The 21,601-nt window shown below is 47.8% G+C and overlaps 1 protein-coding gene across 18 annotated transcripts in view; it reads left to right on the top strand.

Annotated features, from left to right (window-relative positions):
• The window catches only part of CELF1 (CUGBP Elav-like family member 1), a 66,476-nt gene extending 45,946 nt beyond the window's left edge, over window positions 1–20,530 (top strand). For 7 of the 18 annotated variants that reach the window (XM_043481962.1, XM_043481964.1, XM_043481958.1 and 4 more), the window contains 12 exons: window positions 1,250–1,332; window positions 1,840–1,888; window positions 3,933–4,067; window positions 4,590–4,669; window positions 5,216–5,377; window positions 7,750–7,825; window positions 9,275–9,403; window positions 9,766–9,879; window positions 10,585–10,770; window positions 13,603–13,746; window positions 14,199–14,366; window positions 17,615–20,530. In XM_043481962.1, the coding sequence (XP_043337897.1) occupies window positions 1,250–1,332; window positions 1,840–1,888; window positions 3,933–4,067; window positions 4,590–4,669; window positions 5,216–5,377; window positions 7,750–7,825; window positions 9,275–9,403; window positions 9,766–9,879; window positions 10,585–10,770; window positions 13,603–13,746; window positions 14,199–14,326 (1,286 nt within the window). In that variant the 3' untranslated portion in view covers window positions 14,327–14,366; window positions 17,615–20,530. Of the gene's footprint in view, window positions 1–1,249; window positions 1,333–1,839; window positions 1,889–3,932; window positions 4,068–4,589; window positions 4,670–5,215; window positions 5,378–7,749; window positions 7,826–9,274; window positions 9,404–9,765; window positions 9,880–10,584; window positions 10,771–13,602; window positions 13,747–14,198; window positions 14,367–14,454 lie in introns of all 18 variants that reach the window. The other 11 variants (XM_043481954.1, XM_043481961.1, XM_043481951.1 and 8 more) reach the window with 9 other exon arrangements.
• Window positions 20,531–21,601: the final 1,071 nt, after the last annotated feature.

The following is a 21,601-nucleotide window of genomic DNA, read 5'->3' as shown; positions in this document are numbered from 1 at the left end:
ACCATGTAGGTTGTTTTTTAGTATTTTAGCTAGGGTAAGTGAAGAGAGAAAGACTGTCTAGGTACTCGTGGGTTTTTGTTAGTGTTACAGAGGCCTTCTGGGGTGGCTTAGCAACTAGGAGGGGTTTGTTTGTAAATCACCTGTTTGTTATAGCCCCAAAGTGAACAGGGGAAGGAAGGCAAGCTGCCTCCAGAAATACCCAGCAGAGGAGAGGGTTTATAGGACTGATAGTAGATGAGGTGTTAGCTTTGCCCCTAGACACACAGAGATATACACTTGTTTTCCCAAATAACCCATTTCAGAGTAATTTTCTGTGAAAGCTTTTCTATAGTACAGATGTAAGCAAGCATGATTGTCATGATTGAAACCAGCTTAATAGCAGAAGGTCTAGAGCTGAGGAATTATTTTCTCTTTGTGGCATAGTTAACCAAAAATAAAAGGTATTATAGTTTCTGAAAATGACTGTCAATGTAATATACAGTAATTTAAAATTTTAATTGCAGGGTGATTTTAAAAGAAATCTATATCATATCTTACGGGACTATGGGCCTAAGATTTACAAAACACACTTGCGCCCTCCAGTCCCCAGCAGAGGTACAGAGCACAGTCTCAGGGTCTTCTCAGTCAAGTGCTGTTGGACATGTAATTGCATTTGATGAGAACCAGGAGTCCAAAAAATGGATACTAAGAGATCCTTGCTCTAAAGTCATTTTATAATTTAGTAAATGATAATTGTGTTTAGGGCGTGTGGTAGAAACTGGCTGCAGTGTAAGGCCTGTCCTGAGAAAGCGAGAGCTGTAGACTACAGGCTGTAAGAGGGCGCGGCTGAGTCTGCGCGCCCAGCCCGCCCCTCGGCGCCCCGGGGAGGGCGGGAGCCTGTTCCTCGGCGCCCCGGGGAGGGCGGGCGCCCGCTCCTCAGTGCTCCGGGGAGGGTGGGTGGAATGGCATGGTTCTGTGGCCTTTGTAAGGAAGGTCATCTTTCCCAGAGAAGTTATAGGAGCAGCTAAAGAAGAATTTTAATAAAACCAGGTGACGATAGCAGTAAAGAAAATGGTAGAAAATCTTTTTTTTTCCTTCCTTGTTAGATTTTCTCCATCTCCCTCCCTCCCCTCTCCCCACCCACCCACCTATTTGAATAAACCCAGCCCTGGCTTTTGACTTTCAGTGTATCCCTGGAGGAGGGAGTGCTCTTGGAAATCATCTGCTTTCAACGGACTGGTTTGATTTCATTAAGTATTGTTTATTGCAGGGTGCTGTTTTGTTACATTTTACACCCGAAAAGCTGCATTAGAAGCTCAGAACGCTCTTCACAACATGAAGGTCCTCCCAGGGGTAAGAAACTCCTACTAGTAAGTGGAACCGTGGTGGCTTTGACACATGGAACACACTTATGGGGGGAAGTGGTGACTGCCACAGGATTTGATGTAAAGGAGGAATAAAGGGAATGTTTCAAAGAAGATAGATTGAAAGTACTTCTCAGCCAAGAGAATTTTGACTTGTTGACTCACATTCTATTTTGAGATTCTGTTGAGAGATAATGAGGCAGGCGTGAGTTCAAAGACAGTTCTTCCTTTCTTGGGTGCGTCATTGCAGCGCACGGACTCTGGTTATCGCGCATGGGGTTAGTTGCTGCCAGCCATGTGGGCTCTTAGTTCCCTGATCAGCAGGCAGACCCACGTCCCTGCATCGCAAGGGGGATTCTTAGCCACTGGGTCACCAGGGAGGTCCCCAGAGACACCTCTTAAAGCTCAGTTTTGGTATTTCCTTTAGAGGCCTCATTTGTGTCTCTGAATTTCCTCAGTGTGTGTAATCATAATATTCACATGTCTTCCGTTTTAGATGCATCATCCTATACAGATGAAGCCTGCCGACAGCGAGAAGAACAATGGTAAGCAAGCACGTGAGCAAGTCCTCCCCTTACGAGGTTTCTCCTGGAGTATTTGCTGTTCTCATGGCATTTGGATTGTCTTGTGCACTAATTGATCTTTTGTTGAGGTATAATTGACATATAACATGTTAGTTGTACAACATGATGATTCAGTATCTGTGTGTTTTGTGAAATGACACTGCAGTAAGTCTAGTTATCTGTCACCATACATAGTTAAAAAAATTATTTTTCTTGTGATGAGAACTTTAAAGATCTACTTTCTTGACAATGTTGAAACGTACAATGCAGTATTAACTATAGTCACCATACATCCTTGTGGCTTATTTTAAAACTGGAAGTTTATATATAATAAGTTTATTAATGCTTTTTGACCTTCTTTACCCTTTTTGCCTCCCTCCTTTCCCCTTGCCCCTGACAAGCACCAGTCTGTTCTCTATGAGCTCAATTGTTTTTTTGTTTGAAATACCCATATTTAAATTAGAGCAATACAGTATTTATTTTTCTCTGACTTAATTCACTTAACATAATGCCTTCAGGGTCCATTCATGTTGTCACGAATGTCCAGATTTCATTTTTCATGGCTGAATAATAATCATGTATGTATAGAATACCCCTTTTTCTGTATCCCTTCATCTGTTGATGGATGCTTAGGTTGCTTCTGTACCTTTGCTGTATAAACATGGGTGAACATAGATCTCTTCAAGTAAGTGTTTTCATGTTCATCAGATAAATATCCAGGAGTGGAACTGCTGGATAATTTGGTAGTACTAATTTTAATTTTTTGAAGAACTTCTGTACTGTTTTGCACAGTGGCTGTACCATACAGATCCTACCAGCAGTGCACAGGGGTTCCCTTTTCTCCACATCCTCACCAACACTTGTTCTTTTTTGTCTTTTTGATAATAACCATTCAGACATATGAGATAATATCTCGTGGTTTTGATTTTCCTTTCCCTGATGATTAGTGATATTGAGCACCTTTTATGTCTCTGTTGACCCTGCATTGGAAGTATGGAGTCTTAACCACTGGACCACCAGGGAAGCTGCCCATTTTTAAATCAAGTTGTTTTTCTTTTACTGTTGAGTTCTTTAAGTTCTTTATACATTTTACATATTAACTCCTTATCAGATACATGATTTGCAAATACAGTAGATTGCCTCTTTATTTTGTTGATGGCTTTTTGGTTTTTTGCTGTGCAAAAGCTTTTTCATTTGATGTAACACCACTTGTTTATTTTTTGCTTTTGTTGCTTTGCTTTTGGTGTCTAATCCAAAAAAATCATTACCAAGACTCATGTAAAGGAGTTTACCAAGCCCAACTCACCTAGGCGTTTCATGGTTTCAGTTTATTACTTACTCAGAATTAATGCATTTTGAGTTAAGTTTTGTGTCTGATGGAAGATAGAGGTTCAGTGCTGTAAGTAATCTGTCATCTGAATTGTTCTTTAAAATAAGCATGGTAAATAAATGACATAAATAGAGTTGACGGGGAAACATTACAAGAACATCTGAGAGTGAACTGGAATGCTTTTAAACTGCATAGTTTTTTATCAACCAGAGTAAGGAGGGGAACTAAGGAAATTCCCTCCCTAAAAAATTAGGAAGGAAAACTCAGTCCTCAAGAAGATAACCAGAATATGAAAGTGGACAGTTACATTCACTGAATGTGTATTGTGTTTCTTTTGTCATGTCAGGTAAGTGTGAAAACTCATCCTTCGGTAGAACAGTATTACTAGTGAGAGCAAACTTTGCCAAGTATGAGGCAAGATGCTGAGTTCTTGGTATTTAATACCTGTAGCAACCTCTGAGGTAAACTTTGCTCTGTTAATCACACGAGGAAACAGGCACAGAATGGTTACGTAACCTTCATAAGATCATGAAGCTACTGTGTTTCATCTCAGTGCTCCCAGTTATGGTTTAAGAGCAGGTGCTGAATTATGGGGGAAAATGCATGTTAACGTCAGGGCAGCAGGTCACGAGGCGCAGGCCCGGTGCCCACCGCCGCCTGTAGTGATGGCCCAGCGTTTGCTCCTCACTCTCTCAGCAGTGGAAGACAGGAAGCTGTTTATCGGCATGATCTCCAAGAAATGCACCGAGAACGACATCCGAGTCATGTTCTCCTCGTTCGGGCAGATTGAGGAGTGCCGGATACTGAGGGGGCCCGACGGGCTGAGCCGAGGTACCTTTAAAAGCACTCAGCTTAAATTTGAAGTCTCTTTTTAATTGAATCCGTGGAAACCAGTGATCTCTAGCCACCATGGGTGATACTGTCACGATGGAGAAGGTTGAGTATGGTGGTGTGTTTCTAGGTCCCATCATGATTCCTGTCGACTGATCCCAGTTCCCCCAAGGAATCTGCACTCTGCACCTAAGTGTCATGCATTAAAATTCTCTGTTTCTGTCCTTGGAGAGATTCTGTGCCAAAATGGAAGCATGCCTTTCACGAGAGAAACTAGAGAATGTGATTCCTCCTTTATCTCTCAAGCACTCTCTCTCCTATTTGTGCTTCCCTGATTTCTCACTGAGGCATGTATCACCTTGTTGTAACACATCATCTTCCCCACTAGATCATGAGTTCCTAAAGGCAGGAATCCTGTCTGTACTGTTAGCATGGCACTTGGGCACATGGTAGGTGCTCAGTGAATGTCAGTCAGATAAGTCATGGAATGAATGGACGAGTTATTGACTCTTCTCTTACCAGGTTGTGCATTTGTGACTTTTACAACAAGAGCCATGGCACAGACAGCTATCAAGGCAATGCACCAAGCGCAGACCATGGAGGTAGGGGCGGACGAACGAAGGGGACGCTCCCTCAGCCTGAGCGTGCTGGGGCCATGGCGCACCAGAGCCGGCAGCGTGCATAGCGTCTGATCGCCCTCAAAGTCGCTGTTTGCTAAGTCACTTCAGTCATGTCCAACACTTTGCAACCCCATGGACTGTAGCCCACCAGGCTTCTGTCCATGGGATTTTCCAGCCAAGAATACTGGAGTGGGTTGCTGTTTCTTCCCCTCCAGGGGACCTTCCCAACCCAGGGATCAAACCTGGGTGTCAGTTCTCCTGCATTGGCAGGTGGGTTCTTTACCACTAATGCCACCTGGGAAGCCCTAAAAGTTAAGCCAAACATCTAAAACACTGGTGCTTTCTTTAAAATTAGCATATTGCAACTGGTTAACCCTTTTAAATTACCTTTTGCCACTTGTGTCTATCAAAGAGGAGAATCATTTGGCACTTAATAAAATGAGAATGCGGCCTATGTGGCACTGGAATGGAGGGTTTCCCTCCATCCAGAATGAGGAATTTGACCCTTTGATTTTGGTGTTTTTGTAGGGTTGCTCCTCCCCCATGGTGGTAAAATTTGCTGATACACAGAAGGACAAAGAACAGAAGAGAATGGCCCAGCAGCTCCAGCAGCAGATGCAGCAAATCAGCGCGGCATCTGTGTGGGGAAACCTTGCTGGTCTAAATACTCTTGGACCCCAGTATTTAGCAGTGAGTCTTTGTGGTTTGCTTTCTGCAGGCTGTGCAAGCTCCCAGCTGTTTCTTCTTCTGCTGTCCCTAGCTAACATATATAATGGCACTCACAACTTTTAGCATATCCAAGTTTTACATAAAAATTCAGGCAACACGATATTCTTTGTCACATTAGTCTCGTGTGTGCACTGGCTCAGTCTCTCTTGTCACACATCATTGGTTGTATCTTGAGCTTCTGCTCCAATTAGAGTGAAATCCTAATTTCCTAATACAAAGATTTAGAAACATGTGTCCCTGCCCCCAAGAAATAAAATTACTGGGGAAGTCTTAGCTACCAAGTATCTCCATCTGTCTCTCTAGTAGATGTAGAGGCCATCAATAAAATCCTTCCTGAGCCTTCCATGAAGAGTATAATAATAGATTTTCCCATCGACGGAGAGGTCAAGAGATTAACATGGACATTATTAAATGAGTTTTACAGGTGTCTTATTTGAGTTCACTAAATAGTAAATAGATTTCCTTTAATTTGAATTCTTTCTTGTCAAGTTTGAGTCATGTAATCCAAAAGCAGGCTCTAATTTGTTAGATTTATTAGGTCTGCAGTGTATATTACAGGGGATTATCACTGCTTCAGCCCTCAAAAGAACCACAGGTGGCACAAGACGCTTACAACCGTCTTGTCTTTGAATCAGAAAGAACAAGTCATCTGTGAAGCTACCAAAGAAGGAAAATAAACGGTGAAACCACTAGATTAGTATGGATAGTCTAAAAATACACACACAGAAGTATAGTCATTCATTCCTCATCCTTTAAAATATTATTTTATATAGTGATTTCTATCCCTCAGTACTGGGTTTTGACTAATTTGATGCCCTCTGGTTCCATGTTTCTAACATAATAGAAGAAATCCAAGTTTATCCTTGCTGGTATTTCTCTGAAATCAGAAGACCTAGATGGTTGTTATATCTCTGCAGATTAAATTTTTCCTTGGTGCTAGAACATTGCTTAAAAGTTGAGAAAATTCAGAGATTTTAGTCTTCTGCCAGAATGATAATGCTTTGAAAATTATCTCCGTGATGTGTGCTTGCTTTTCTTAGAGAGTTTGGAGCCTTCTTTTAGGGAAGACTCATCTTTCTGTTGTCACTGCCACATCTAGCAGGCACATGATGGTATATGTTGAGAGCTGTGGCCTCTTTGTTTTGGTTAAACGTGATCCCCGCCCTAAGAGCTGGTTTCTTTTAGGGAGGAAGTAAAGTGCCAGGTACAGTATGTACAGTCCACTAGTTGGGACTGAGCTCATTGGCCAGGGTATTTAAGAACACAAAAATAAAGACATGTGAGAGTGAATGGACTGTGTGATAGCACGTCATCATTAATTAGGACGTACTAGAATGTGTGAACTTGAAACTAGAGCAGTAGTTCTTAAATCTTCGAGGTTGTGGAGGCCTTTGAGAAGCTGATAAAATTCTATGTGTGTACATTCTTTCATTCTGCTTCTGGAAGTTTGTGAACTTCCCTGAAATGCCTGTAGACTAGAGAGATTCATGATGACAGAGGAGCCAGGTCAGATGTTTATAGGAATGGATAACAGATTGAACAAGAGATCCAGAAACAAGAATACCAGCCATTCATTGATTGGGTTTGAATGGAACAAAAGGTTTCAGCAGGTTGCTTAGATCAGGGTTGCAGTTTGCTAGGTACAGGGTAAGGCCGTGGAGATTCGTAGCTCATAGACAGGTGTTCTTGTTTTATTAGTTACGGAACACTCATTGAAAGAGAATGTTCCCTGGATGAATGCGGACTGAGCCATCATTTGGTCATCTGCAACAGTGAGATGAATGGGGCTAGATGAATGCATAGTATTCTAATCACGACGAGGTTGATCTAGTCACAAGTTCATCGTGGCTGGTAAAGGATACTCCAAGAAAGAGCCTGAAATGGTCCCATTTGGTATTTTAAATAGTTGGCTAAAGTAGAAATTCGGCCTCCAGATGAGAACAGCCTACAAAATAAGGTGTGTGGACCTACCAAGGAGAATTTGGGAGAGAAATCAGACGTGGCAGCCACCCGTCTGCAGACACTCCTGGAGGTGGACTGCCCGGCTGCCTGGGTTGAGCCCGTCTCTCCTCTCGCGCTGTCCTCTGCCGTGCGGCGCTGTGTTGCCGGGGCCTCGAGCCTGGCTTGGCGCTCGGCCAGCAGCTGTCTCCTGGGCCCGGCTTTCGCTGTGCTGTGTTGTCCTGTGCTGTCGCAAGCCTCGTGTTTTTGTTGTGCTGGCTTGGGCTCTTCTCTCGGGGCCTCTGCACTCTCGCTTTGCTGTGCTGTAGAGTTATCCCAGACGCAGAGCCAGCCCTCACTCTCACTCTTGTTCTGTTTTTTGGTGTAATGTCTAGCTTTATTTGCAGCTCCTTCAGCAGACTGCCTCCTCTGGGAACCTCAACACCCTGAGCAGCCTCCACCCGATGGGAGGTAAGTGTTTCGCTGCTGTGCAGGAGCAGCAGCAGCCAAGCCAACCGACGCAGCTAACAACAGTCTTGAGAGTTTTCTACTCTTCATGTAGAAAAAACAAATTTTTTTTCCCACTCATTACATAAACCTGATATAAGATGAACATCCTGGGATTCAACTACCTTTTCTCTCGAAGGAGGCTCTTTTAGTTACTGATGTCATATTGCTCTGCAGTTGTCTGCTGCTCCCCACCCCTTTAAGTCTTTAGTAAGAAGAGCTGTTAGTACCTGCAGACTGTCTGCAACCACTTTGATAAGGAGAAAATTGCAGGAATTATTTCCACAATAAAGTGACTTTTCCAATGGTTCTCAGAAGAAAAGTCTAAGTTGGCTTCTGTGTGTGTGGCTTGCCCTACAGCTGCTAGAACCTTGGAAGTCAGTGTCTTATACATGTTATTCCTTAGGTAATTACTGTTTTTGGTGTTAACACACACCAGAAACTTAATTTACAGATACCAGAGTTGTTCACAAAAGGCGGCTCCACAGTCAAACCCGAGGCAGGGACGGGGCCACTCCAGAGCTGCCCAGCCCTGCCCCTCCATCGGTGGAATCCGGCTCGGCAGGTGCATCTGAGGAAGGGCTAGTCTTAGGCAAGGTGCAGTGCGCCACTGAGAAAGCTTGATAGTTTCATTTTTTTTGTCCCAGGGACTCAAAGGTTGCTGTGTTTTCAGAAAGTTGCTAGATTTTAAATCTGTGCTGTAGCCTGTTTGTTCTCGTCAGTTCTCCACCCCTACCCATCTGCCTTTCCGTTATCCAGTGAGTCGTTTGCCGCACCTTCTTGGTGCACATTGCTGGTGCAGTTCAGATTTTTTGCTCTCCTTTTACCAGTGTCGCTAGGTTCTACTTGGAGGTCTTTTCCCCAGTGTTTGTTTTCTCTTGTTTTTCTGATTAACCTGCTTTTCAGGCGGTGGTTTTTCCTTTGTTCTCTCTACTCTTGCAGTTTTCACGTCATTCCTCCATGGTCTTCTGGATCTCTGCTGCATTTTCTGCTTGGTTCATCTCCATTGCAGAGAACAGATCCCCTGTAAAGTACGAGTGAGGGGCTCAGATACAGATTCACTCTCTGCCTCAGGCTTTGGCACTGTTCTCCTCAATCTGCCTGGCTCCATGGTAGACCACAGAACCCAGCCCTTTTTCCCTCGTTTCCTCATTGCCCATCCATTTATTAATGCTCACTCACTTGGGCTGGCCTGCTATTGTATTAGACATGTCTTACCTGAGGAAATGTCAAGTTTCTTAATGAGTTGAGTGGTATCTGAGTCTTTTTGGAGCTCTGTAATATTGCCTGTAAGGCTTATACCTAGAACAGTTCCTCTTTGGGATGAGCCTTCTGCCTGTCCGCACGGTCATTGCTGGAGTGGATATAGGGCACTCTTATCTGCTGGCTGATGGCTTGCTTTGGATGTTGCAGGGTTAAATGCAATGCAGTTACAGAACCTGGCTGCCCTAGCCGCTGCAGCGAGTGCCGCTCAGAACACACCCAGCGGCACCAGTGCCCTCACCACGTCCAGCAGTCCTCTCAGCGTGCTCACCAGTTCAGGTGAGCATGGGATGGGGCCGGGCCTGCGGGCTTTGGGCAGAGCCCCACGTGAGGATTGTGTCCTTCTGGAGAACAGTTAACACCCATTTCCAAAGGGGTCAGATCATGAACAGTAAAGTTTCAAATGTCTTCTGAATTAAGAGCTCTCTCATAGTTTTCAGTTTGTTGCAATCATCACTTCTGTGTACCGCAAGAACATGTTGTTACCAGAATCATTAACTGGGGCGAGTGGGGCGGGGGGTGGGAACTGGAAGCCTCCTTACAAAGAGAATGAACAGTTGAGTGATCCAGCTTGTGCTTTGGCGCCTGCTGCCGCGAGAAGGCAGGTGTTGGTCTCAGTCTGACTGGTGGGTGTCTGACAGCAGGGTCCTCACCCAGCTCCAGCAGCAGCAGCTCCGTCAACCCCATCGCCTCCCTCGGAGCCCTGCAGACACTGGCCGGAGCCACGGCAGGCCTCAACGTCAGCTCTTTGGCAGGTGAGGGCCGGTCCCTGGATGCCATCCGGTCGCTCTGTGCAGGTAGCACGTTTTAAACTGCTCTGGTAGGGACACTTAGAGTGAATGATCGGGATGGCCAGTGAAGTTATAGAGATGGTCGTGGGGTTTTGAGTCAGACCTGACCCTGTCTGTTAACTATCTGTACCTTAAGACCACCTTTCTAAGGGCATTTTCTCGTCTGTGAAGTGGGACTAGACTACTCTGAGGGTTGTCAAGTTAAATGAGAATACAAGTGAAGTGCTGAGCACATCACGTAACACAGTGTCTGACACATAGTACACACTCAGTAAATGTTAGCGGCTATCTTGATGATAGGATTTGCCCACATCTGTCATACAGTGTATGGACTCATTTCAGTCCCCAGTCCTGGGACTGTTATTTTACCACATTCCAGTTCTTAGGAGAAAATGGTAGCGAATCCAGAGAAGAAGTGGGGCAAGTCACGTGTCAGTGGTATCACTTCTTGCGCAGGTTGGAGGATGAGCTGCCTCTGGGTGTGGCAGCTTTAAATGTCCCCATTAGCCATGGGCCCTGGTGAGTGTCCTAAGACCTGACCCGTCAGATGGCTGCTCCTTCTCCGGGAGAGGCTGAGGATGAGATGACAGGGTGTACTTTGGAGTTTGTCTTTCGTGTCAGTTGAGTCTTTCCGATTTGTTGACCGCCCCCCACCCCCCACCCCCCCAGGGATGGCTGCTTTAAATGGCGGACTGGGCAGCAGCGGCCTCTCCAACGGCACCGGGAGCACCATGGAGGCCCTCACGCAGGCCTACTCGGGGATCCAGCAGTACGCGGCCGCAGCGCTCCCCACCCTGTACAACCAGAACCTGTTGACACAGCAGAGTATTGGTGCCGCTGGGAGCCAGAAGGAAGGTGAGTGGGGAGACGGGGGTCAGGGCGGGGCGGGCACAGCCTCCGCAGCAGCGCCGGAAGGCAGGGCAAAGCCCGGGAAGGCCGGGTAGGTGGTCAGGCCGGCACTGGCCTTTGGCATTGTCAAGGGTGCACTGAGAAGCCGGTCTGCGTTTGGAATGCGTTCTGGTCATGGTCGTATCAGGACATCTGTATGCCCTCCTCGAGTGGGGCTGCAGCTTTCAGATGAAGAGACATACCGGCCTTGTTGTGTCTGATAGTGTTTGGCAGTCTGTTTTTGAGAGGACGTCTTCTCTCTCACAAATCTGCTAGAGGATGTCTTCTGTCTAGGTGTCCCCTTTAGCTCTGTCATTTGGCATTTTCCTCACTTTCTCATCTGTGCTTTTCCTAATTGAGGACAAACCGAAGGACGGTGAGACAGAGTTACAGCCTGTGGGTTGATGGAGTGGGGAGTATGTGCTTTGACACAGTATTAAATTCAGGAGAGGCTTTCTAAGCAGAAAGAGGTCTGAAAGTGGGCTTCCTAAGCAGGAGGAGGCCTGAAGGTGGTTTGTGTAAGTATAGGAAATCCTGCCGACATCTCTGTGCTCCTGTTTGACGGATTTTCATAGCCAGGAGCTGGCAAGCTCTAAGCGCTTATGTAGGAAAAGGCAAGCACCCTCTCTTGCTTTAGCCCCAAGGAGTCCCGGTGCAGCACATCCTCCCTGCTCTGAGTTGGACATTTACCGCGTGCCCTGGGCTGTGTAGAGAGGGAGCTGTTGGAACTCTGGAGACAGACAGTGAGCAGAAGCGTGAGGTGTTCCAGTGGCGCTCTGAAGAATAACGCACAGGAAAGCGGAATAGAGAGTGCCAGAAAGATAGCATTTTACATAGAAAGAGATTTCTCCAAGTTGACGTTTAAGCGCGGACCTTAGGGAAGGAAGGAGCGAGCCATGTGTGTATCTCGAGGAAGGAGAGGAATGGGGCGGAGGGGCAGCAAGCGCACAGACCACGAGGCAGCGTGTGCCGTAGCGTCTGACGACAGCAGGGAGGCCAAGGCGGCTGGAGGCTGGCCAGGCTGCAGTGGTGATAAAACTCTTCTCTGAATATGAGGTGCATGTATACAGCAGGGTGTCACTCAGCCATTAAAGAGAATGAAGCAATGCCGTTTGCAGCCACATAGATGGGCCCTAGAGATCATCACACCAAGGGAAGGAAGGCACAGAAAGATAAATATGATACTGCTTACATGTGGAGTCTTTACAAAATGCTACAAATGAACTTATTTACAAAACAGGAGTAGTCACTGATGTAGGAAACAGACATGTTTACAAGGGGGAAGAGGGGTGAGGAGGGGTAAATAGGGAGATTGGGATTGACATAGACACGCTGAGATACATCAGACAGACAACTAGTAAGTACCGCTGTGTAGCGCAGGGGACTCTCCTCAGTACTCTGATGACCTGTATGGGAAAAGAATCTTAAAAAGAGTGGATATGCACGTATATATATATCACTGATTCACTGAGCTACACAGCGGGAACTAACACCAGGTTGTAAATCAATTATACTCCAGTAAAAATACTTTTTAAAACTTTCCTTTGGTTGGGAAGTCCTTGAGGTGAAGAGGAAAACATTCTGTTTTTGAGCTGAGTTGTTTATCATATATAGTGAAAGTCGCTCAGTTGTGTCCGACTCTTTGCGACCCCGTGGATGATGTAGTCTGTGGAATTCTCCAGACCAGAGTACTGGAGTGAGTAGTGTTTCCCTTCTCCAGGAGATCTTCCCAACCCAGGGATCAAGCCTGAGTCTTCCCCCACATTGCAGGCAGATTCTTTATTAGCTGAGCCACAAGGGAGGCCCGAGAATACTGGAGTGGGGAGCCTGTCCCTTCTCCAGCGGATCTTGCTGCACCGGGGTTGTCCTGCATTGCAGGCGGATTCTTTACCAACTGGGCTTTCAGGGAAGTCCAGTTTTTTATCATAGGCGTGTATTTTAAAAATACATTTTTACTGAGGCCCAATTTACATATGGTAAAATTCACCCTTTGCTGAATATAGCTCTGTGATCCCTGACACGTTACTGCCACCATAGGTGTAGACCACTTCTGTGACCCCTAGAGATTCCCTCATGTCTCTTCCTAGGCAGTCCCTGCCCCCACCTGCCTCTGGCAACTACTGACCTCTTTGCTGGCCCTCTAGTTTCTAGGCACTCTTTTTTTTTTTTTAGTTGTTTTTTTTTTTTTTTTTAATTGAGATTTTAATCATACAAGACTCAGATCTAGAACTTGGAACTCAGAAATACCTCCAATTCAGTGTCTGTTCTCCAAGCTGAGACAGTCCTATGCCCCATTTTGACAGGAAGTTATCACAGTCATAGTTGCCTAGTGAAGCTCAGTCATGTCTGACTCTTTGCGACCCCATGGACTGTAGCCTACCAGGCTTCTCAGTCCATGGGATTTTCCAGGCAAGAGTACTGGAGTGGGTTGCCATTTCCTTCTCCATAGGCACTCTTTTGAAACCCATTTTACTTAGAATCTCTTGCTACTGTTTTTTGCTCCAAATGCAAATCTGCCTGCTCCTTGCCAGCATGCCATTCTCCCACAGGGTCAGATTCTGGCCTCTGTCGGTGAGACAGAGTGTGAGAACGGTGGACAGTAAAGAGGGCAGGGCCCTGTGTCGGTGATCGCCCTTCAGCTCCCTGCTTGTGTTTGGAGAGTCTGCTTAGTTCTCCAGACAAGTTTCTGTGTTTTGGGGATGCTGAGGGCGTTAACACAGGTGGGAATGGGACTCAGTTGGTGCAGGGGGAAGAGTGTGCTTGACCCAAATACTTTGTCAATCAGTGGGAATTTTGCAGGTCCAGAAGGAGCCAATCTGTTCATCTACCACCTGCCCCAGGAGTTCGGAGACCAGGACCTGCTGCAGATGTTTATGCCCTTTGGGAATGTCGTGTCTGCCAAGGTTTTTATAGACAAGCAGACAAACCTGAGCAAGTGTTTCGGTATGCTGGTGTTTCTTCTGGTATCGGGAGGGTTAAGTGTTTTTACCAGTGAACAAGAAAGAGAAGGGGCTGATAGCAGGAAGAGCTGAGTTTGACTTTGCTTAGCTTTAGTTTAACTTTGCTTTGAGTAGATTACCTCATTTTGAGCCTCAGTTTATTTTTTCATTTCTCTAGTGGGAATGGTGATTTGTACCCACACTGTCGCTCCAGAGGTAAAAATAATGTATGGAAAATGGCTTGGCCAAAAAATACTTTAGGATACTGTGTAGATGTCAGCTGATACTGTTAGAAACCTGATTTGTTTCATGTGATGTAATTTCAAGAAGTCTTCTTCCTGCTGAGAAAAATTGAGATTTGAAACTCAGCTCATGTAAGGATCCTGTTGCATAAGGAGGACTGAGGCTGTCCGTGCCTCCTCACGCCCCTCACTCGGTTTCCGCTTGGACACACAGGTTTTGTAAGTTACGACAATCCTGTCTCGGCTCAAGCTGCCATCCAGTCCATGAACGGCTTTCAGATTGGCATGAAGCGGCTTAAAGTGCAGCTCAAACGTTCGAAGAACGATAGCAAGCCCTACTGAGCGTGCTCCCCTCTTGAGACTGGAGTGAGAGGGTCTTCTGGTAAGTGGGGGAGGAGCACCCTTAATGATTCGAAGCCCTGAGGCTGTGTGTTGACAGCCCTGGACCCTGATCCCTGCCACTCTCGCAGGCACAGCTTGCCCTGAAGACTCGGCTACTGCCTTCTGTGGGAATTGCGCTTCGTACAGAGGACAAGTTTGTGCTTTGGTTTCCAGTGTTTTACTTTGGAGTTTAGGTGCCATATCCTGAGTTGTTTTTTTTTTTTTCCTTTATTTAAAAGTTTGCTGTGTTTGTAACCAGTGTGTGTTGAGAAGGACCAACATCAAACTGCCCTGGGGGAGGAGGGGAAATGGAGAAACATTAAGAAAGAGGATCAGAATTTGCCCCAAACTATCCCAAGAGAGAGGACGAAGTCAGACGAAAGTGGACCCCCAGAATCTTCCTGAGCACGAGAGTGGGTGATGTGAGAACTGATACCCAAGAGCTTTTTGGGGACAGAGCAGGTAGGATTGGCTTTGGAGAGGGAGAGTGACTTGGAACCCGGCAGCCCTGGGAGCTGGAGGCTGAAACTCCTCTGTAGCCGCCTTCGGTGGAAAGTCTGCGTTCTTGCCAGCGATTTTTTAGATTCTCATCTAGGATTTCTGCCCCTCTTACCTAAGGAGGGGCTGACAAGTCTCTGGAAATAAAGCACCTATTAAATTAGCCTGACATGCAAAAAGCAGGGATTTGTCATCCGTTACCCAGCCAGCCATTGCTGTTGGATTGGCCCTTCCTTCCTGGCTGGTGGCTCTTAGGAGGAAGAAGCCGGTCAGAGAGGTCGTGTTTCGTTTATTTCAACACCAGACCCTTAGACCATGGCCCATGTCTACCAGGTCCCTTTAAAGGTGGCCTCTTGGGAAGCCACTGTCGGGCTTCCTTTTTTGTAATTGACCACAGCAAGGAATGTCACTTCCACCCCCAACCACCATTTTCCCGTGAGGGTAGACCCAAGAAGGGCTTATGGTATCTGGCAGAAGGGAGCACCTCTCCTGGGCAGAGTGATCAAAAGCCGTCAAGTTGGGGGAGGAAGAGCCTGCTTCTCAGTCAACCTGAATCCTAGGGTCCCTTTGAGCTGGTGCTGCATTTCCCGGCGGCCAGCACTCAGTACTTAAAAGGATTAAGCAGTCCGCGTTAGCCTCCTTGGTTGAGACGGCGTGGCGTCTGAGTGGAGGCGGGCCCCTCTCCTGACCGCTCCAGCCCTGTGCTCCGCTCTTGGTGACAGAGGAGACGTTTACAGCCTCCGTGTGGGTTTAGTGTTCATTTACCTCAGTATTACCGTGTTCACCTTTGTCCTCGTGCTTACAGTCAGCTCCCTGCTGCCTCCCACAGGCCTCATTCTTGCCTGTGACCCACACAGCCTCGGGGCTCTGCCTCTGCTCCAAGAAGCGCTGTTAGTGGGGAGGCCCGGGAAGGACCTGCTGTCGGGAACGTGGCCCTGTCAGGATATGACCCTTAGCCAAGGCCAGGGACCGAGTGCCTGGGGTCCTCAGCCTCGCAGACGTCAGCCCTGCCCCCTAGCGGCAGGGGCGCGATCACAGGGGTTGGTTTGCTGTCAGTCAGACGGGGGCGCGCTCCTTGTCACGCTGTCCTCGGGCCTCAGACAAGCATTGACCGTCTTGCTGTTGTGCAGGTAGTTGGTGGTGGTGGATTATCCCATTGAAGCTGGGACAGCTGTTCCCTTCTCATAGTGATAACTTGGGTCTGTTGTCCTCTAAGAAACATGAAACATACTTCTTAAGCTGAACCACGTAAACTTGAATTCCGCGCACTGGGAGAAATGTGTCCTGTGTTTCAAGGATAAAACTGTTCCAAAGGCTTCCAGGGTCATGATGGGATTTTTTAAATAAATGCAAAAAATAAAAATAAAAAAGAAAAAAGAAAACAAAAAAAGAAAAAAATGCTAGGTTGGGGAGGCGCTGTTCTGAATCCCAACCGGCTGGAACCAAGAATGTCGTTTCTATTTTTATAGAAGTTTTATACAGCTCCGGGGTGGAGAATATTTATTACCTAAATTATATCTCTGGAAAAGGCCAGGATTTTGTAGAATCCAGAATGTGATTGTTGTACACACAGGGTGCTGTGTATGATTGAAACTACTGACTTTCTGTGGCCGTCTGCAGCCCAGCCAACCCGCCCGCGGGGGAGGAGTTAACGCTGTGAATTGGCGGAGGAGAGAGCTGTGCTCCCCAGGCTGCTGCCGGTGCTGTGACCGCTCACCTTCTGTTCTGTCTTCCTCCTTGGCCCGCGTGGGGTTTTCCAAAGCCCGGAACTCCACTCTGCGCCCACCTTTGTCCCTTTCCCTCCCTCCTCCCCCGTTTCACTGTTATTTGCATACCTGTTTGTCCTGGGCTCCAGGGACCCCTTCGCTATTGGCATGAAAGTTAAAGGTGTAATCAGCCTGCCTCTGATACCAGACCCTGAGGTTTCATACCTGCTGTGGGTTCTCCTTTCCAGAAGGGGTGCGCACCTCGGTGCAGCCGGGGAGCCCAGGCGCTTCTCCCCCCGAATTCCCACAGCAGTGCTGCCCTGGAGCACAGCTCTCTCCCCGGGCCAAAGGTGGCGGTGTGTAGAAGCTGCTCCCCCTGCCAGTCTCACGGCGTCAGAGGGTTCAGCTCGGAGAGGGGGGACTCGCAGTCTAGTCTTAAGCAATCCTTTTCTGTTGTGTGGGGGTTTCACTTACATAAATGTGTTTTCTGCTGTAGTTTTGTTTCTTCCTTGGGTTTCATCATGAAATTGATTTGCCTTGAATGCAGCCAGACACTGTCTCCTGGGTCCCACAGGAGTGGCCAGGGCCCGTGTGGAAGCTAAGAGCTTGGATTTCCGGCAACAGAGGGCCGTCCCCATGGGAAGGGGGAGAAATTCTGGCCCTCTCCCCCAAAGAATTCTACCCGCCCCCGCCCCGGCCAGCAGCTCCAGCTGCCTCCCTGAGTCTCGACCGGGAGTGGGACGAAAGGCTGAGGCCCTGCTCCGCAGCAGAGCTGCTTTTCGGATGCGTTTGGGCGCTTCTGGGGAAATCCAAGCCTTGGGCTCCCCCTGTCTCTGGCAGTCGGATGTCCTCCTGGTGTCCTCCGTGTCCTTTTGACTTCCCCTGTGTCCACTGTTAGCATGTGCGACGGTCGCGTCATCGCCCCCCCTGCCCGCCTGCGCATTTCAGGGCCGCACACAGTGAGTGTCCCGCTCTCTCTCTGTTTGGATGCATTGCTCTGTGTAACTCAGTGGGTCTCCCTCTTTCTGGTTTGTTTTTTTTCTAGATTCCTGCCGTTTGTTCATCGTTGTGCCTAAAGCATGTCGATGTGGCGTCAAGTACATCGTCCAAACCCCTGTCTCTTCAGCTTCTCTGATGCTTGAACTCTCACCTTTGACCTTGTGTTGACCTTTGATGCTGACGTGTATTTTTATTATGTTTGTTTCTTTCTTTGTTTTTTCTTTTTTCTTTCCTTTTTTTTTCTTTTGTGCTGCCAAATTGGTTTTGCTAGAACGACTGCTGAAGGGGAAATATTTAAACTTGCATTTGAATATAAAAAAATCTATTTTTCTAGAACTTCATAAGATAACCACTTGATTTTGTGATTCCAATCCTTTGTAATTGTCTTCAGAGCAGCCCTACTAGCACATACCGCGTGGTGTTTGTATTTCTGTGGACACACAGCCAGTCCGTTCCTAGGCTTCGTTTCTCTGTGTGCGTAGTTTTAAAGACAACTTTGGAGTAAACAATGAAATAAAAGATGTCGCTAAAACCTTTGAGGCTCCTGAGCACATTTTGCTGATACAGTTTGTAGGGCTTGAGGAGACCGCATGTGTTCCTATTTTTGTTTTTTCTGAGTTCTCAACTGCAGAAAACCCCTGAACCCTTTTTCCTTTTTGACCGCCGGCTGCAGCTTGGGCCCCAGGCCAGCCCCCGCGCTCCCGGGGCTCTGCCCTTGCAGAGGGCAGAGGGTCTGTGGGTCCCCCTGCCCCCAGCCCCGCTGCGCCCGCCCCCACACCTGTTCCTGCAGTCTCCACAGCAAAATGTGATACTTCCATTGTTTTTGTTTTCGTATTGTTTTTGTTTTGAATTTTTTCCTTTCCTACTGAGATGATGCCCAGAAAAAACAAGCTCTGCATGTCTCCTGCTGTTTCTTCACACCCTCGTATATATCACCTTCACCTCTCTGTTTTCTATAGTTTGTGCAAAAACTGACCGATTTAAAAGGGTTTCAAAGAAGCTGTTTTAAATTGTTGTGGGTTGATTTTTTTTTTCTTTCCAAGATTGTATCGTTTTATTTTGAAGTGGCAACTTTCTCCTCTATTGCCCTTAGAGCGTTTGCCTGTGCACTTAGACTGTCTCCTCACATGGCCTCCAGGCCTCGGGGGGCCTCCGGGCCGGCTGCTCTGCTCAGAGACGGGTGGGAAGGGGGTTCCAGAGAGGCGCAGGAGCAGGGAGAGCGCACGCAGAGGGTGGCTGTGGGCAGGCAGGAGGCTGAGCGCGCTAGGGGTCCCCGGAGGCGGAGGGCGCTCCCAAGCGCTCGGAGGAGGGCATGCGTGCGCTCGGCAGCAGCTGAGAAGCACAGTACTGCAGTCTTCACACTGTTTACAGCCCGGGCCCCCGCCGCCCCACTGCTCTTCACTGCAGCTCTGCTCTTGCTTAGCTGGTGGGGTGGGGGTCAGGGCGGTTTTTTGTGTTTATATTTTTGAATTGGGTGAAGAGCCAAATAGCTACTGTCCCCGGGTGCCAGGCAGGCCCCGGTCCTTGGTTCCCTGAGGGGAGCCTGCCCTCCTCTCTCGGGGCACCGTCCAGCCTCAGGGTCTGCAGGGACTTGAGTGAGAATGTGCATGGCGAAGGGCGAGGCCAGAGGAGACGCGAGGTCGCGGGGTGGGTCTGTGGAGGTCAGAGGTTGCAGGGGGCGGCGTTTGGGATAGCTTCCACCCAGGCCCTAGCGGCTGGTGGGCGAGCGAGCTGGGAAGTAGGGCTGTCCAGGGAGGGGTGGAGAGGGGGGCCAGGGACGGGGGGCGGGGGGGATGGTAGAAGCACTGTCTGCATCATCCACGCTGCGGGTGATGAGGAAGGGTCTCGGCAGGCTCTCTGCCCCGGGACCAGGCAGGCGGCCTAGTGTTAGCTTGGGGCCCCCCTTACCTGGAGGAGAGGGGGGCCAGGTGGAGGCCCAGAGGATGGTAGGCTGCTTAATTTCTTCAGAGGGGTGAGTGGATGGAAGGAGGCCAGGAACCCCAGCCTGAGCGAGACCGCCGCGCACCCCACAGTCTGACTGCACAGAGCGGCCTCTGTGGGCGGAAGGCGCCGAGGCTCCCCTTCCTGTGTTCAGAACCCATGTTTGCCAATACATTTTGCTTTCAATTCCAAGAGGAGCTCTGGGAAAACCTGTGGATAAAACCAAATGCCAAACGTTGGACGTTGTTTCCTTTTCCTTTTTCTCTCTCTGATTGTTTTAATTGTTCTGTGGTGGTTTTAATGGATTTGAGACCCTGGAGCGGCAGCTGCCTTTCTGATTTCCAGCTGCTTTTTGTGAATAATTTAAAAAGAAAAAAAAAAAAGAAACTTTACATTTTGGAGACAAACCTGTGTGAGTTTTTTATTGGTACAAACGTTGTATTTAACACTAGGGGTTTTGTACAGTTTTTTGCCTTTTCTACTAGAAAACAATGTAAAGTGATTTCACAATGTGAAGAGAAAAAATTGCCACTATGACCAAACGCACAGTCTGTTCTGCAGCAACAACGGGATTCAATCAACTCAAAGTCGTGATTCAGCCGTAGAAATGCTTTTTCTTTACCTTGTTTGAGCTTTTCCTTTCTTTCTGTTTTGATTTGCAAAAGAAAATGTCTTTTTTGTGTGAACTTGTGTTGTACTATGTAGAAAATTATGGATTTTACTTTAATGGTTTAAAAAAAAAAAAAAAAAAGGCAAGAAGAGCCCCTGTCGCTTTTCTGACCTGATCACAGAGTTTGTGTAGTGGATTAAAAAAGAAAAAAAAAATTGTTACAAGTTTGGAGCAAGGGAGTATGTGTTTAACAGGAATCTCCTTCCTTTTTTGTGTGTTTTTCCTTTTGTCCCAACTGGGAACCTAAATCTGTTTTAATTGCACAGACACACGGACAAAAAGTCATTTTGTATCTGCCAAGTGTGGTACCTTCTTTGTTTATTTGCTATTAAACTGTTTGAGAAGAACTGACGTTGTCTTCTGTGCTATTGATTGTTGGGGCGGGTGGCCTTTGGGGTAGCGGGGTTGGCCTTCCTGAGGAGGGGGTGGGCACTCTAGTATGGTTCCACTTTGATGTGCCCGTTAGTATCCAGTGGGACCACCCCAGACTCCTGAAAGCACAGGATTTCTTCCAGAAAAGTGGCTTCTGTATTGATCCTGTGTTCTTCTCAACGTACCCACTAGCAAGGAGGCACTGAGAAAGTTTTTGAGCAGCCTTCATTCCTGTGCTTCTTACATTGCCAGTCGTGGCCGCCACCCTGCAGGACTGGCCCAGACCTGTTGGGTGCAAGTCCCTTCCTTGGCTGCGGGGTTCCTGCCCCCAGGGAGGCAGCCAGAGAGCCCCGAGGTGCCGTGCGTGGGGGCTTCCTCACTCTGGACCAAGGTGCGTGGGCTCCTTTTCCCCTCTCTCTGACCTTAGAACAAGGTCACATTTCTAGGATTTCTTGGGTTCACTACTCGGTAATTCTAGATCACTTTCCGAGTGAGGCCAGTACCGAGGCTTCTCCTCACACCTCTGTGAACTGCGGATGCAGTCAGCCCCTGGGCCAGGAGCCTCAGGCCCTCTGGCTGAGGCATGAGCTGGTCTGCCCCTTCCTACCACTGTCAGCCTCACTCCTCTGGGAGGCTAGTCCTCGTGAACCTGGCGCCTGTCTGGGAGCCCACAACCAGCTCTGGCCAGTAGGTGGGCCAAGCCTCAGCCTTCTCATCAGACTGGCTCTATGTGGGGTGGGTCTGGAGTAGTGTTTCCCAGAGTGGGTTGTACTGGGTGCTAGCCCACGAGATGTTTATGCAGTAATTGTCCCAGCTAGTGTTCATTGACCACCATCTAGTGCTGTGGGGAACACCTAACGCACTGAATGCTTTTGTCTTTATAACCCCTGGGAGGGACCTGCTGTCCCCATCCCCACTTAGCAGATGAGCACTGAGGTTAAAAGAAATTGGGTTGTGGACTTCTCCGGTGGTCTGCTGGTTAAGACTCCATTTTTGCACTGCAGGGGGCATGGGTTTGATCCTATGTGCCACATGGCATGGTCCCCAATA

This window comes from Cervus canadensis, chromosome 11 (genome assembly GCF_019320065.1).
Source record: "Cervus canadensis isolate Bull #8, Minnesota chromosome 11, ASM1932006v1, whole genome shotgun sequence".
In the NCBI taxonomy this organism is placed as follows: domain Eukaryota; kingdom Metazoa; phylum Chordata; class Mammalia; order Artiodactyla; family Cervidae; genus Cervus; species Cervus canadensis.
Note: the sequence above shows the minus strand (reverse complement) of the source record. Positions and strands in the feature narration are given on the sequence as shown.